This window comes from Hypomesus nipponensis, chromosome 5, assembly GCF_054491055.1.
Source record: "Hypomesus nipponensis isolate SF chromosome 5, ASM5449105v1, whole genome shotgun sequence".
Lineage (NCBI taxonomy): Eukaryota > Metazoa > Chordata > Actinopteri > Osmeriformes > Osmeridae > Hypomesus > Hypomesus nipponensis.
In genome coordinates, this window is record NC_140365.1 from 465,146 (window position 1) to 481,930 (window position 16,785).

At 51.0% G+C, this 16,785-nt stretch overlaps 2 protein-coding genes across 2 annotated transcripts in view; both read right to left on the bottom strand.

Moving 5' to 3' along the window:
* Positions 1–13,465, bottom strand: part of LOC146287608 (unconventional myosin-XVIIIa-like) — a 57,263-nt gene extending 43,798 nt beyond the window's left edge. Inside the window, 2 exon segments of the mRNA XM_084697567.1 lie at positions 10,971–12,126; positions 13,342–13,465. Of these exon segments, the coding sequence (XP_084553693.1) occupies positions 10,971–11,990 (1,020 nt within the window). The 5' untranslated portion in view covers positions 11,991–12,126; positions 13,342–13,465.
* A 1,154-nt stretch (positions 13,466–14,619) lies between these two features.
* Positions 14,620–15,711, bottom strand: LOC146287609 (gap junction delta-2 protein). The gene has a single exon (XM_084698348.1). The coding sequence runs from the start codon at positions 15,709–15,711 to the stop codon at positions 14,620–14,622; it is 1,092 nt and encodes a 363-aa protein (XP_084554474.1).
* Between the last annotated feature and the right edge of the window lie 1,074 nt (positions 15,712–16,785).

The following is a 16,785-nucleotide window of genomic DNA, read 5'->3' on the forward strand; positions in this document are numbered from 1 at the left end:
GGCCGTCTTGGGGACGGAAGTGGAGGAGGTGGAGGAGGAAGCGGGGGTGGGGGTGGAGGCTGATGGCTCGTCCACCCTAGGGATCACCCTCCTCACCACCCTCCTCACCAGCTTCCTGCCAGTGGGGTCTGTGGCCTCCTGACTGGAGGAGGAGGCTGGGGGAGCGGAGGAGGAGGAGGCTGGGGGAGCGGAGGATGAGGCTGGAGGATCTGGGCCTCCCATAGCTCTCTGACCTGTCGGGTCTCTGGCTAGTTCAGCAGGCCGGGGTCGACTAGCTGAGTCAGACTGACCCCTCACACACTCCTCTCACACTCCTCACCGTCAGACTGGACACACACACACACACACACAGGGGAGGGTGACCTGGTCAGCACCATGAACACACAATGTCAACATCCAGTCCTGACAGAGAGCAGAGAGCAGAGTATTGTTCACTAACACAGCCCTGGACATTCCTTACAATGCTCTTCAGAAAGCAGCTGTTCTCTACAACACAGGCTGCAGCTCATTCAGCCATCCCTTCGCTTAAAACACATCATTCATTTCATAGCTGGCATTTTCCTCCTCCGTCTGAGTAATTCATGTCCTAAATGTTCTGCATAACAGTTTTAGAAACCCAGAGATAAAACCCAACCAGGGGTCAGGAACTTTGTCATGGGGGTGTTGGCTCGAAAAATTCCCCTTTAACAGATCTGTCTCCAGATGAGATTAAGTTCTGTTTTCCTAAATGAATAATACCAGGACGAGGTTCTGGTTCAGGAGAGAACAGAGGCTGTCACGCTGAATGCCCTGTGTGTATACTGTACTGTATGAAGCCCTGTCTCCCAGCAGCGACGCAGCCCTGCTGCATATCAACATGCTGCTCTGTGCTGTGCCCTGCATACAAACATATTTATTCTGCAAGTTTTTTTTTTATTCTCAGAATTCATCATTCATCCCCTTGCTATGTGTGTTCTATTTGCACGTCGATTTGGATGAGAGTCTGCTCAAATGTATACATGTAAATGTATTTATGTAAATGTATTTGGTCAAACACAGAGGTGAAGGGACTTACGTTTGGCTTGGGATCGACTTTGACCTACAGAGGAGAAGGGTCAGGAGAGTGGTCAGGAGAGAGTGGTCAGGAGAGAGTGGTCAGGAGAGAGTGGTCAGGAGAGAGTGGTCAGGAGAGAGTGGTCAGGAGAGAGTGGTCAGGAGAGAGTGGTCAGGAGAGAGTGGTCAGGAGAGAGTGGTCAGGAGAGAGTGGTCAGGAGAGAGTGGTCAAGCACACACGGAGAAAGAAGACATGCAGAGCTGCTAACGCAGTGTAAGACCACAACAGCCAGCGTGACAAAGGGCATGCTGACACACTGGTCATGCCTCAAACACCTGGATGAAACATCACGTCCCTTTTGCTCTCAGAAAGAAAAGCGTGGGAAAGCCATGGGAGGAGCCAGAGGTCATGGGCGGAGCTGGGCGAGGTGAAAGAGAGAGATAAAGGATGGATGGAGGGGGAGCAGAATGGTGAAAGAGAGAGATAAAGGATGGATGGAGGGGGAGCAGGATGGTGAAAGAGAGAGATAAAGGATGGATGGAGGGGGAGCAGGATGGTGAGAGAGAGAGATAAAGGATGGATGGAGGGGGAGCAGGATGGTGAGAGAGAGAGATAAAGGATGGATGGAGGGGGAGCAGGATGGTGAGAGAGAGAGATAAAGGATGGATGGAGGGGGAGCAGGATGGTGAGAGAGAGAGATAAAGGATGGATGGAGGGGGAGCAGGATGGTGAGAGAGAGAGATAAAGGATGGATGGAGGGGGAGCAGGATGGTGAGAGAGAGAGATAAAGGATGGATGGAGGGGGAGCAGGATGGTGAGAGAGAGGGATAAAGGATGGATGGAGGGGGAGCAGGATGGTGAGAGAGAGAGATAAAGGATGGATGGAGGGGGAGCAGGATGGTGAGAGAGAGAGAAGAGACAACAACAAGAGAAGGAGAATGAGAGAGGAGGGGAGAGGAAAGGAAAGAGGGGAAGAGAAAGGAGGGGGAGAGAGAGACAGAGAGAGAGAGAAAGAAGGGAGAGAGAGAGAGCGAGAGCAAGAGAGAGCGAGAATATGGGATGGGGGCCTGATAACGACAAGGACCGGTAGAAAGAAGGAGAAGAGTGAGGGTTAGAGATGAAGGAAAGGGGGCAAGGACTGCTGGTCTTCAAACTAGAAGAGAGACACCAGCAGGCAGTAGGACCATGCAGCACTGAGGACGGAGATGGAAAACAGGATTAAATGGAGAACGGGAGGAGGAGAGAAGTGGAGAAGTGGGAATTACAGCTATCAATGCATGAATCTCTATATGAAGTGAAAATAATGATGTGGCTCTATTTAGATATTGTTATAATAACATCCACTAGCATGTGTAGCGATGACGAGCATGTGATCATCATCCTGGCCCAGACTGGCCAGTGGTCTCTATCTAAGTCACCAACTCATGCTGCAGGCTGGCTCAGCGCTCTTACAGTAATCACACACTAACAACAATATAGGGCGAGTGAGTCCCATGTTGAAGACATCACAAGAAAATATTAACCTTAACCCTAAGCCAATTCCAAGACTGTCACTCAAAACATGCAGCCTTGTCCAGTCCTGGTGTGTAGAAGTGCCGTTTATGAATTCCTCTTCTGTCTGCTTCCCAGTTTCACATCACAACCACAGCACACACAGCACCCAGAGCACAGCACCCAGAGCACAGCACCCAGAGCACAGCACCCAGAGCACAGCACCCAGAGCACAGAGCACAGAGCACAGCACCCAGACCACAGAGCACAGAGCACAGCACCCAGAGCACAGAGCAGGGGAGACTGTGGCTGGGAGGCACCATCTCTAGCCAAGCCTCCATGTGAGGCCTTCACTATTAATAACTCAAGCAGCAGAGGAGGCCATTCTGAGACGCAAGCGGAGCCCTGGTGGAAGTGCTACACACACACACACACACACACACACACCTTCCTCGCAGGATGAGGCCTGGGGTTGTACCTGCCTGTGGTCGTCAGGAAGTTGGAGATGTTCTCGTCTGGATAAGGACAGAGCAGGACGTGGGCTCAGACGTGGAGCTGGTCACTCCAGACGGTGTGGTTACCCGGGGGCAGTACGCTGGCGTGGGGGCAGTAGGGAGGGCGTAGGGGGTAACGTGATAGGACCCTGGCTGGAACACAGGGAGGCGGGATAGAGGCAGCTGCAGGGACGGGCCTACAGACTCTATAAATAGACCTGTGTGGCAACCTCCTGCCACCCTCGTCCCCAGTGTGTGTGTGTGTGTGTGTGTGTGTGTGTGTGTGTGTTGGGGGCAGATAAAGAGGGTATCTCCCCTATGAGGCCTTGTTCCTCCTTGCTGTGACCTCAGGGCCCCCAGGCCTGAGACGAGGACACGCATGAGACCCAGGCCTCGTCTGCCGTTTTCCATTTCTACTTGTGTGAAGGGACTGTGGGCTGTCACTAGAGGGCGCTGTCTCGCTCTCTCCCTGAACCACCACTAGGGGGAGCCACAATCCTGAACAATGGTTTGATTTGGGCCTTTCAACTCGTCTTAGTGATTCTAGATTCTAGTGACCCAAATTCGTTGTTTGACCCACACAGTGCGTCCGGGTGTGGGCGGCATGGGTGTGAGTTCCGCCCGCAGAATGGGAGAAAAACTAAATACAGGGTGAGAAGGCAAAAGTCGGCTTCTTCAGATTGGGTTGTGGCTAGGGCAGAGGGGCGTGGCTACAGGAACACAACACGGAAATACAGGAAGGACAGGGCTGGGCGTGGCTTCGGCAATCCAATCTATGTGTCCCTAGTCCAAGCTAATCCCTGGAGGAGTGTAAGACCCAGCGTGGAATGTCCTCCACTTGCTGAACATCAAAGATTAAGACCTGCGTACTTCACCACTCTAGTCGCTGACCCAGTTTAAACTCTGGCTGAACCAGTTCCATGGCAGAGACACCAGCCGGTAACACAACCCAGATTGTGAGGAGTCGCAGCACGTGAAGACGGAGGAATCACTAGACTCTCTCTCTAAGAGGTGTGATCACAAGTAGGCAGTTCCCAGGTAATTACAAGGGGGTGACATGACAGAGAATCAGCAGGGGGCTACCAAGAGGAGCTCTTCCACATCGCTACTGATTCTGATTGTTAAGACCCTTCAAGATGAAGATGAGCTGACTGCCTCTCTCAGCACTGCAGCAGCAGCAGCCAGGGCACTGACACAGTCTTCATAGGGTGTCACAGACAGAGGGGGGGCAGTGTTGGGGACAGGGGGGCAGGGGTTCATCATCATCTCAGACAGGCACACACCCCCCCCCAGGGAGGGAGGGAGGGAGGGAGGGAGGGAGGGAGGGAGGGAGGGAGGGAGGGAGGGAGGGAGGGAGGGAGGGAGGGAGGGAGGGAGGGAGGGAGGGAGGGAGGGAGGGAGGGAGGGAGGGAGGGAGGGAGGGAGGGAGGGAGGGAGGGAGGGAGGGAGGTCTACCCTTCACGTCTCAGAAGGACCAGTGTGAGGGCGTGTCTGCAGCAGCTGGCTGAGCCCCAGGACAGCAGTCCTCCACCTGGCCCAGGACAGCAGTCCTCCACCTGGCCCAGGAGTGGCTAGCCCTACACCTGCTCTCCACTCCACACACACAGGGCCCCATTGTTCACATCAAGACTACTGGATCACTTTCCAGGAACATCACACAGAGCTAAAAACAGAGTTGGAGAGCATGTTTTTTTGTGGTTTTTACGTGTTTTTTTTGTCTTAAGGACAAAAGCTTGTGGTCAGACAGGAAATATACGGTGTCCGATGAAGGGCAAGCAGCAGAATCCCCATCAAGCTGATGTGATCACACATGAACACCTCTGATAGGACCCACTTTGGACTACAGATTCAGCCAGACCAGTTTAAGACAACATTTACTGTGCATTTAGCTGTCCAGTACAGCACATTTCCTGGCCAAACAGGAGTGGAGAGCAGAGACTGATGACCAAATCATTTAACAGTGAACAAGTGATAGGAACCCCTTAGGCAAACAGGAGTTTGATCTGAGCACAGTCATGGCTGTTCCCTCTCTCCACGTGACCACGACTCATAAGACTCGCCCTGCAGATCACCAGCAGGAATCTTTACAGTCACATGATAGATGCATGCAAACGTGCAGATACACAAACATACCAGCACAGCACACTATCCCCCTCACAGACTAGTCACCAGAGCAGGGTTAGGGTTAGGGTTAGGGTTAGGGTTAGGGTTAGGGTTAGGGTTAGGGTTAGGGTTAGGGTTAGGGTTAGATGTGTCTGCAGAGGGGCGGTGACAGGAATGTCAGGTTGAGGAAGCTGTGATTGAACGAGGGACAGACAGGAGGAGAGACAGTTGGACCGACAGGAGGACAGACAGACAGGACAGACAGACAGGACAGACAGGAGGACAGACAGGAGGACAGACAGACAGGAGGAGAGACAGACAGGACAGACAGGAGGAGAGACAGGAGGAGAGACAGACAGGAGGAGAGACAGGAGGAGAGACAGACAGGAGGAGAGACAGGAGGACCGACAGGAGGAGAGACAGGAGGACATTCTGGGACACCTTGTTCTTCCAGAAACTGTGTTCCTACTGTGTGTGCACTTTGAACTGTTCAGAGAGGATTGGCAAGTTCAGCTAAAGAGAGAAGTCTTGCCAACACCAGAGGAGGGAGGTGACTGTCCACACTGATATGAAAGTCAGTTCCTCCACAGTAAATGACAGAGAAAAAGACTGAGGGTCTGGAATCAAGGATCATTCTGATGATGATTCCAGCTGTTCAAATGTGCCAGAGCCTGACTGTAGTCACACTGAGCCTGACTGTAGTCACACTGAGCCTGACTGTAGTCACACTGAGCCTGACTGTAGTCACACTGAGCCTGACTGTAGTCACACTGAGCCTGACTGTAGTCACACTGAGCCTGACTGTAGTCACACTGAGCCTGGAACCTCCTGTTTGGATGTTGTCATTCAGACAGTAGCTTCCTGAGACAGGATTCATGTCCGAGCATGCTCAGTGATGCTATCAGGCTTCGGAGACAGAAGAGATAGACCTACCTGGTATCTACTGGGAGGATACCATAACACCTGTCCTCAGGACCACACACACCAACACTCTCAATGCATTCTGACCCAGTTCCAGACACAGATAACATTCCAAAAGCAAAAAGAAAAGTGTACTTATGGGATACAAAACGTAGCTTGGAACATGGAATGTCAAGGCCATGCAGAGCCAGAGCTGCTAGCCCTCCTCCATACGACCCAGCTCCCTCAGGGGCTGGTGTTGTGCTGTGTGGCCTGGGATCTCCTCACATCTCAGGTGACTGGCCAGACCCTGTTCTGCTGTGACTGACCAGACCCTGTTCTGCTGTGACTGACCAGACTCTGTTCTGCTGTGACTGACCAGACTCTGTTCTGCTGTGACTGACCAGACTCTGTTCTGCTGTGACTGACCAGACCCTGTTCTGCTGTGACTGACCAGACCCTGTTCTGCTGTGACTGACCAGACTCTGTTCTGCTGTGACTGACCAGACTCTGTTCTGCTGTGACTGACCAGACCCTGTTCTGCTGTGACTGACCAGACCCTGTTCTGCTGTGACTGACCAGACCCTGTTCTGCTGTGACTGACCAGACCCTGTTCTGCTCTTCATCCACCATCACCGTCATCACGAGCCTTCCCACCGGCGTTCCCAGCTTCCCTGATTCCCCCTCTGCTCCCTGGAGAGCCTCCCGTGGCCTCCAACCGTGTCAACTAGGTAAACAGTCATCTCTGCTCTGCCCCTTTCTCTACAGCTCATGGTCACTGGCCTTTCTCTTATCGTTTAACACACACACACACACACACACACACACACACACAACCTCCCCCGACTTCCTGCTCTCCATGGAGACACTGTGGAGAGCATGCGGGCCCAGGCTGGAGGCAGCACACACACTGGCTTACATGGCAGCCCCTGTTGGTGCCATGGTGACCAGAGCCATGGTGACCAGAGCCATGGTGACCAGAGCCATGGTGACCAGAGCCATGGTGACCAGAGCCCAGCGTGGCTCTGACAGCCACGTACAGACAGGAAACACTGCAGCTAAGCACAGAAGAGGACAACACAGAATCCAGAGAAGAACTGGACATATTTTGGCCTCGTGTTGTGCAGACAGTGGCTGGGGGCCAAGCGCCATTCAGGTCCATGTATTCATCTGCCTGTCTCAGACTGGTCCGTTACATAACTTCATTTGGTGCAACTTTAATGGAGGGCATCCATTAGTTGTGCTGTATGCAGCCAGATATGAATGACTATTTACTGAACGTTCATACACTGACATGGCACACTACACTAAAACTCCCCTGGAAATACAAAATGTGACCCACATGCTTACAGCTTCTACCCCATGGAGGAAGTGTTGGGTGTATGCAACATAGATGCAAACTATCTCAGGGTGATACATATTGGTTGAGTGCGCACACACACACACACACACACACACACACACACACACACGTATATGACTGGAACCAGCCAGGCCGGTTTCTTTAAACACCTTGTTATTCAGTGCCTCAGTGTGGCTAGCATATCACAAGCACACTCATGGCTCAAGGCTTACAGCACAACTATCAAATGACACAATGACCCCCACCACCACCTCCTCCACAGTGTTTAACCTGAGAGCAGCTGGAGTTAGATCCTTGACTAAACAGAGCTAGATAGATGGCAGCACCTCCTTGATCTAGATCTTATTATAACGTCCTATAAATAAGGTCCCTGGTTCTGGGTCACTCTCACAAGCTCTCATTTTTTCATTTTCCAAACGGCCTGTCTTTGGTGATCACAGTGATGATCAGTCGTATCTGGGACAGAACCAGTGAGAGAGACTGTTCCTCCTCTAGCAGAGCTGGAGGCTCTCAACGCTGTGGACGCCACACACACACACACACACACACAGGCACACACACACACACACACACACACGCACACACTAGTCATGCAAGCGGCTGAAAGCCTGTAGTTTGTGTGGTGATTGGGGCTGCAGGGAAGGGAGTCCAGCACTAACAGATTGCACCATCGTCAGTGTACACCTTGAGTCTCATGGTGCATGCCACTCCCTGGCTGACAGTCCTGTTGTCGTGACAGTCCTGAAGGGAAGCATTAAGGGAACTATGCTCCCTAACGGTTACTACCTGCCGGTTCCAGTCAGCAGCCGTTCCAGCAGTGCTCTGCAGGAGGACATGGTTGGCTGATCCAAGTGGAGGTCAACAGCAGAGTTTCCTCCCACAGGTGTTCTCTGGGTTAGAAGGGTTGGCAAGGGAACCTGACAGCTGGCCAGCTGGTTCCTTTCCAGCTGTAGAAGCGAATCTGTTTCCAGAGGTTCAACCAGACGTCAAGAGACGGCCAGCCAGCCAGCCAGCCTGCCACCTTCCCTCCCTCCCTCCCAGGTTCCTACAGGTCTGGGACGGCAGGAAATCCCTTGTTCGTTTAAACGGCAGAGAGAACTGAAGGTAGCTTTTAAAACCCACAGGCAACTGACTTCAGGAAATACTTGACATTTTCCAAGGAAGCGAGATACATTGAGAAGCTGACTTGATTCACAGAACCTTCTCTCCGACATATCTCAGAGACAGAAGTTAAAACGTAGGGAAAAGTCAATAAAATGGTTACATCCATAATGTTCACATGATGTTCAGAAGGTACATGGTCAACAGGTGATTCTACCTGGCTTGATGGTTCTGAAAATACAGAAACCACCAAATGGACATTTACTGTTTGATTGTATCTTGTTTCCAACAGCAGATTACTGAATGTGTCCACATTCCTGATCCACACTGGCAAAGATCTGGTCACACATACTGCAAAAAGAAAAGGAAACTGACACTTTGTATGCAATCTCCAACTTTAGGTTTTGTGTAATTCTTGTGGTCCAGAACAAAATGCAGAACATGTCAGGAGTCTGTGATGTACTGTGTCATCAGTTATAATACAGGAGGCAGGGGCAGGAGGAAGGGGGCAGGGGGCAGGGGCAGGAGGAAGGGGGCAGGGGGCAGGGGCAGGAGGAAGGGGGCAGGAGGCAGGAGGCAGGGGCAGGAGGAAGGGGGCAGGGGGCAGGGGCAGGAGGAAGGGGGCAGGAGGCAGGAGGCAGGGGCAGGAGGAAGGGGCAGGAGGAAGGGGCAGGGGGCAGGGGCAGGAGGCAGGGGCAGGGGGCAGGAGGAAGGGGGCAGGGGCAGGAGGAAGGGGCAGGGGGAAGGGGGCAGGGGCAGGAGGAAGGGGGCAGGGGGCAGGGGCAGGAGGAAGGGGCAGGGGGCAGGGGGCAGGGGGCAGGGGGCAGGGGGCAGGGGGCAGGGGGCAGGGGCAGGAGGAAGGGGGCAGGGGCAGGAGGAAGGGGGCAGGGGGCAGGGGGCAGGAGGAAGGGGCAGGGGGCAGGGGCAGGGGGCAGGGGCATCAGGGATGGGGACAGGGACAGGAGGCATGGGGCAAGAGGCAGGAGGTGGATTGGTGGTTGGTGATTTGGGTGGGGCTTTTGGCATGGGACTAGGGCAGGAGGTATGTAGCATCTGGGATGGGGGCAGGGGCATCTGGGATGGGGGCAGGGGCATCTGGGATTGGGGCAGGAGGAAGAGTCAGGGGGTGACTGGGTTGTTGGTAAGTGGGTGGGCGCTTGGTTGGCTGGGTGATAAGCCTCTTAACTGCCCCCCCCCCCATCCATCCTGGATCACCATGTCTGTGTTTCCATCTGAAACACAACCTTCAAACACTCAGAGGACCAGGACACATAACCACCATCACCAGCCGCAAACGGATCCAACTTTCATCTAATACTCTGCACCCTTCTCTTCTTAAAAGCAAAATAAGAAACCTTTCTTTTCTCGAGCATGACAGTGCATCCTGCCCAGCATCATGTGATGTGTATGGAAGATGACAAGAGCTTTAAACTAAAACAGAGCTCCCCTCCAGCCATCCTTTGTTTGGTGTTGGAGGGGGAGAAGAAGGGGGAGGATGGGATTACACACACGCACGCGTCGTCAAGCCTCGCCACAGGGGGCGGTTCCTCACACACGGCATTCTGCACGTCATCCTGTATGACATGGTTGCAAAACCACATACCACAGTTGTTTAACAGGCAGGGAGCCCTGCTGAAGAATGCCACACATGACCAGCTTGACAGAGACAGAGTGACAGGGTGACAGAGTGACAGGGTGACTGGGTGGGACAGAAAAGGCTCCACAGGAACGGGCTGCCACATTCCAAGGTGAGTTTCTCGGAAAAAGAACAACTTACGCAAGGTGTCTTTGAAACAAGCATGAGACTGTGACTTGAAATACAAGTCCAGTCTAGTCACGTAGACTGAGGGTTAGGTTGGAAAGGTGCATGTCAATTTACGGAGGAGGGTATTACTCAGTGGGAGTAAATTAATAAGTTAACTCACACCCTTAGCAAGGTGAAAAATAGTTTACATCTGGAAAAAAATAATCTTCAACCTGCAAGAGTATCAGTAGTTTTTCCATTTCCTGCTAACCCTCCTAGCATGGTACCACCTCCTGCTAACCCTCCTAGCATGGTACCACCTCCTGCTAACCCTCCTAGCGTGGTACCACCTCCTGCTCACCCTCCTAGCGTGGTACCACCTCCTGCTAACCCTCCTAGTATGGTACCACCTCCTGCTAACCCTCCTAGCATGGTACCACCTCCTGCTAACCCTCCTAGCATGGTACCACCTCCTGCTAACCCTCCTAGCATGGTACCACCTCCTGCTAACCCTCCTAGCATGGTACCACCTCCTGCTAACCCTCCTAGCGTGGTACCACCTCCTGCTAACCCTCCTAGCGTGGTACCACCTCCTGCTAACCCTCCTAGCATGGTACCACCTCCTGCTAACCCTCCTAGCATGGTACCACCTCCTGCTAACCCTCCTAGCATGGTACCACCTCCTGCTAACCCTCTTAGCGTGGTACCACCTCCTGCTAACCCTCCTAGTGTAGTACTCACATGGTCGGATCCCCTGCGGCGGCCCTCGCTGTTCCTCAGCCAGCATTGGCTCAACTCGCTCAGCTCTACGATGGGCTGCACCTTCAGATGGACAGTGTCTCCAGACTGACGGATCTTCTCCACAATCTCGTCCCGGCTTCGGTTCTCCACGTTGTCCCCGTTGATCTCCACCAGCCGGTCTCCCGGCACCAGCCCCAAGGCCAGATCCTTGGTCCCGGCACCGGGCTCTGCAAAGTGCACCACCCGCCGGTAGAGCGTCCCGTCCGGCTGGCGGTCCAGCATGGTGGTGCGGCGCAGCGAGAAGCCGAAGTCTCCGGTGTTGCGGCGCTGCAGCTGCAGCTGGCGGGGCTCTGGCACGGCCGGGGCCGTCACCGCCGGCAGACTCAGGTCTGCAGAGAACGTTTTCTCCACTAGCTCTGGGATGGGGACCGTCCGGGCGGGCGGAGGTCTGCGCTGGGGGTTGAAACCCCGACTCTCTACCTGGGGAGATGGGGCAGCAGAGCTCTGCCCGGAAGGAGAGGAGCTCTCAGACGGACTCTCCTCCTTGCTCCTCTGGGAGAAGGAGAAGCGCTTAATCACCTGACCCACCTGGGGGTTCTGCTTGGCCAAGGCCCCAAACTTGGCAGCCCGTTCCTTCACCGAGCTGCGATGGCTGTCCGGACCCCCCTCGCCTTTGATGTCGTCGCTGGAGCTGGCTGCGCTCATCTGCCCTGCGTCCAGAACCATACTGCCTCTGGAGCTGAAGCGTTCGGCATCAATCTCCGTAAGGTTGAGTTCCGCGTTGCTGGCCACCTTGATGGGGATGGGGCTGGAGATCTCCAGCTTGCTCCTGGAGTCCCTCTTGGACCCCCCGCGGTGCAGGTTGAAGAAGCCCCGTCTCACACTGATCTCCTCCAGGCTTTTCATCTCCGCCTGAGACATCCTCTCCTTCTTGTCTTTCTTCTCCTTCTTTTCCTTCTTCCCTCCATCCTTGTCTCTGTCCTTCTCCTTGTCTTTGTCTTTTTTGATCAGGTTGAACATTTTCGGCTCCTTTTATTTACGGTTGGTTTGTAAAGCAGAAGCTGACGGGATCCATATAACACTGGATCACTTCAGATCTTCAGATTATCATCCAGAGCATCTGGACACATTGTGGATTGTTGTCCGCAGAATCGACCTGGGGAGGGAGCGAGAGGGAGCAAAACATCAGTATTGTCGTGGTCAGTCGTCCGCTACTGAGATGTCCTTACAGATCTAAATACATGGCAGTTCATAACTTTTCATGGAGAGTTTATGGTCAAGAGTGTGACTAATGACTAACGGTATCATTTTATTACGATCATAACGCAAACATGATACGTAAAATACCACAAAATGCAATGATTAGCATGTAGCCTGGGTCTCAAGGCCAGGTGGGAAGAACACATTGATTGAATGAAAGGAGCTTGGACAGTGCAACCAAACACCTGTGTTGCAGTAAGGCTATCAGATGTTGCAGAGCCTTTCATTAAATAAACATGGAGCTTCATCTCTGTCAGAGAGACTATTTGAAGCACAAGTTTACAAGGCCTCATCGTGAGGTTTCAGAACGGCTCTACCGGCTACTCCTTTCACTTCTCTTCTAGCTCATGAAGGGAAGTGTTCACTTAACCCCTGACGACCTTCACCACCCGAAGTTTGGAACAGCTCAGTTCAAAGGTGAACCACCGTCAATGTGGACTAAAGCCCTTGCCTTAAAAATGTGAACACATTACCCAGTGCGACGATCTATCAGGTTACAGTTTAAGCATATCAACCGTGTACCCAAGACAGTCAATGCTATGAACCATAATCTGACACGTTTGAGATTAATAAACAATGGATGAGTGGAGACCTGCTAGCTGGACTTTTAGTCAGTCTCCACCGTACTGTTCGTCTGGTATGCTCTCGCATGTAATTCACTGAGTTTGATACCGTTTGGCAGTGAAACACTTAATGCGTCTACACGTAAAGCATCTATACGTGAAATAAAAACACTTCTTTACTTTAAGACCACCGACATCACAATAAGTTATAGATCTGAGCGAAATATTGCTGCACGGGGCACATGTGAACGAGGCACCTGCCCACACGCCCTCCAAGTCCCATTCACATAAAATGTACGATATTTTTATACAAATCCTAAACTTCCAGCGATTGAGGTTCGTTATTGTAAACAGCTTTGATACACTGTCGCTTGGTTATTGTTGTAGCCGATCCTATGCTTGTTCTTATAATGCGCTCGCTTTAAGCTGCTTTGCCCTCATTCTTTATCACACCGGTGGCTTTAGATAACAAATGGTTCCTTTCGTGGAGATGTTGCCTATGAGGTAGAATATTATACACTTAATGTGTAATAGCATCGTCTACTTACCTCTTTGAATACTGTTGGTTGATGGTCACTCCTAATTGCAGGAGTCCGTTTAAGGGCTCTGTGTGAGATAGCGTCATAAGGGTTCATTAGTTTAGTTGTACAGAGGCGGTGCAGAGCCGTTTACACACTCAGTCCACACACGGTAGGACGAAAGGAAACAGGTCGGCAGCGACCCCTGCTGGCAATGTTATGTAGAGCAATATAACCGAGACAGGTGTGAATGCAGGTCAAATGTTCTTATTGACACTGATAATAGGCCTCACTCAAACTCACTGGCGTGACCTAGTAAAAAGAGATATGAATGTTAGACCAAAATGTCACAATAAAAATACAACATATTGGTTTAACCTTGAATTTTATTTGATCTACTCAATCTTTATAACGTTTCCAGTTCAGTGGCACTGAATTGTTTGTGAAAGTGCACCATCAGTCTGACAAGCAGCAGAAATAACAGCTCAATCAATTTTGTACAACATTTGCTTGCCAGGATCGAAAAGTGCCTGGATTGTAATAAGTAGCACAGAAAAGGATAAAACACAACATAATAAAACACCAAACAAAACATGCACCATAGAATTTATAGAATCAACTTACACTAAGTCGTCATGCCCAATATATATTCTTACTGTATACATTTCCATGTCCATAAGTAATTCACTCATGATACTACCTTTTCAAATGTCACTACTTTTGTCCTTCCTTGTTTGACTCAGAGAGGGAAACTGAATATGTTTCAGAATATTCCTGAATACATTGTATTATTCAGTTGATACTGTAGACATTTAGAAACATTGCACCTTTTTATGTTGTATAGTTCTTGCTCTGTTGAGCACATTCATCAATGACAGCCACACATTTGATCAAAGTTTCTCTAGATTTGAATAAAGTGACATTTGATTCCAAAGATAACCAAAACAACATCTATTCTCACAGTTTCAATGATAATAAGGATTATAATGTGACAATGCCTGTGCAGGCTCATACTTTTGTTGTTTTCTAATCATATCTCAACAAACGTACTGATATGGATATGGTATGGACATGAGAATATTAACTAAGGTATTTGTCCCAAAGAAGACCATACAGGCACTGTGCTGGTGTCTAAGTACTCCTAGCATTGAATACCTAGAGATTCACTGCAAAAGGCTCAAAGGACAGTTGCTTTTGCACTCTTACTGTAAACATGTTTAAACCAAATCTTCAGATAAACAAACGCAATCAGAGGAGGAAGCAAAAGAAAAATATAAAAAGAAAAAAAAAAGAAAGAAAACGGACAGTTTACAGCCAGGACTTTTTCCCTCTTCCCAGCCTGCTCATGCCAGCCAGCTTGGTCTTGGTGCGCTCCTTCTCCTCTGGACTCCTCCTGGAGGTGCACTCCACTGTAGAGTCCGTCTGGAAGGAGATGGCGGGGGCCCCGCTGCACTTCTCCTGGGACATGGCTGTGGGCGTCTGGAGGACCACCCGGCCCCGTAAGGAGTGTTTAAGCTGCAGAAGTAGGGGGTTGTGATGGGCGTACAGCCCCACTCGCTCCACAGGGTCCCTCTCTGCCTCGCAGCAGGTGGAACAAGCAGAGCACAGCACCCGGAAGATGTAGACCCAGCCCAGGTAGTGCAGCTCCACAATGTTCAGTACGAAGCAGCCCAGGCTGATGCTGAACATGAAGTTGAGGAAGATGGTCTTCTCCGTGGCGCGGGACACGAAGCAGTCAGTCCGATTGGGGCAGGGGTAGGTCTCACAGCGAAACAGGTGCGGCACCTCAAACCCAAACAGGTAACACTGCCCCACCAGGAAGGTGATCTCCATGATGGAGCGCAGGACCACGTGGATGATGTAGATGAGCAGGACCTGGCTGGAGAGCTGGGTGGGGTCCTTGCCCACCTCCCTCAGCTCCTCCTCCAGCAGGCTCTGCTCCACACACTCCCCCTCCTGTGCGCCCCACTCCTCCAGGTAGCAGTGCTGGTACCTGGGGCTGCCACTCTCCAGCGCCACATCCTCATCCAGGCCCACCTGTCTGGCCCTCTCGCGGGCCACCTCCTGGACCTTCTCAATCTCCAGCTTCTCGTCCTTGGCGATTTTGTGCAGCACGTAGACGATGTAGAAGATGGAGGGTGTGGAGACGAGGACGATCTGGAAGACCCAGAAGCGCAGGTGGGAGACGGGGGCAAACGTGTCGTAGCACACGTTGTTGCAGCCGGGCTGCAGGGTGTTGCAGGTAAACTTGGACTGCTCATCGCTGTAGACGGCGTCTCCCACCAGGGTGACCAGCAGGATGCGGAAGATGAGCAACATGGTCAGCCAGATCTTACCGATCACGGTGGAGTGGTTCTGCACCTCCGTTAGGAAGCGGCCAAGAATTGACCAGTCTCCCATTTCTGAGGAAACACACAGAAGACCTACTGTAAGGCAACAAAGCTACTTTTATGGATTATGATTAAAACAATCATTTTAACAATAACCATGACAAAAAGAGATCTTAATCTCATTCTCATCTCATCCTCATCCACGGTTTGTATCAGCATCATATTAATTCAAGAGTTTGGCCGAATGAAGGTTAATTAACGGGGCATTGAATACTTATTATTGGATATGTGGTGCCCACACCGAATAGCGCTCATGCTCAGCCTCACCTGAATGAGCAGATCCATGAAACCTTTAGATATGTCAACACATTATTTAAATCCTACATTCAAATGAGGGCGTCTTAATTCTGGCTTCTCTGTGTGGAAACTAGTTTACTCTGTCAAGTTCAACTGTCAAAACACAATATTCAAAACTACATATTGCCAATAATCTATTAACTCAGTCTTTCTCAAAATAAATGAGGTTTTACTGCTTGATAAAACGTTTTTTTGCTATTGTTGTTTAGTATGTAGCTGACACTATTTATGTATACTTTTATTAATTTACACATTTTTACACTCTGTAACTTGGTTGGGTGCAAACACTAATCCAAGGCATGTTTACACTATGAAAATCTATGAACACTAACTAACAAATAGTAAGAGAATAAACCCTCTCTATTTTCCCCTGACAGAAACAAAACCGATTTCTCCCTGATTCAGTAAATATGTCCCTTCACTCTTGTAATTCAACAACCGGTCATGGTGAGCAGAAACACTGTGTGGACTGGCTTTGTACAAATGCAAAAACTGCTGAAACCACACAAACAACCGCGATGAACGATTTCTGGAGAAACCTACCTTCGAAAAATGTGTCTCTTTCCGATCCAAAACTGGAAAAATGCCAAAGCAAGCAATCTGCATAACTATATTTGAAGTGGGAGCAGGTTGGTGGAGGTGCTGGAGTCTATTGAGCTGCATGAAGGCAGAACAGGCTGACCACACATATTCTCTAACTCCATCTGAAACTCTTTGTACTGTATGCAACACAAAGGCTTTCACTGTACAGTGGGGGGCACCTTTTCTGAACAGCCGTTCACAGTCA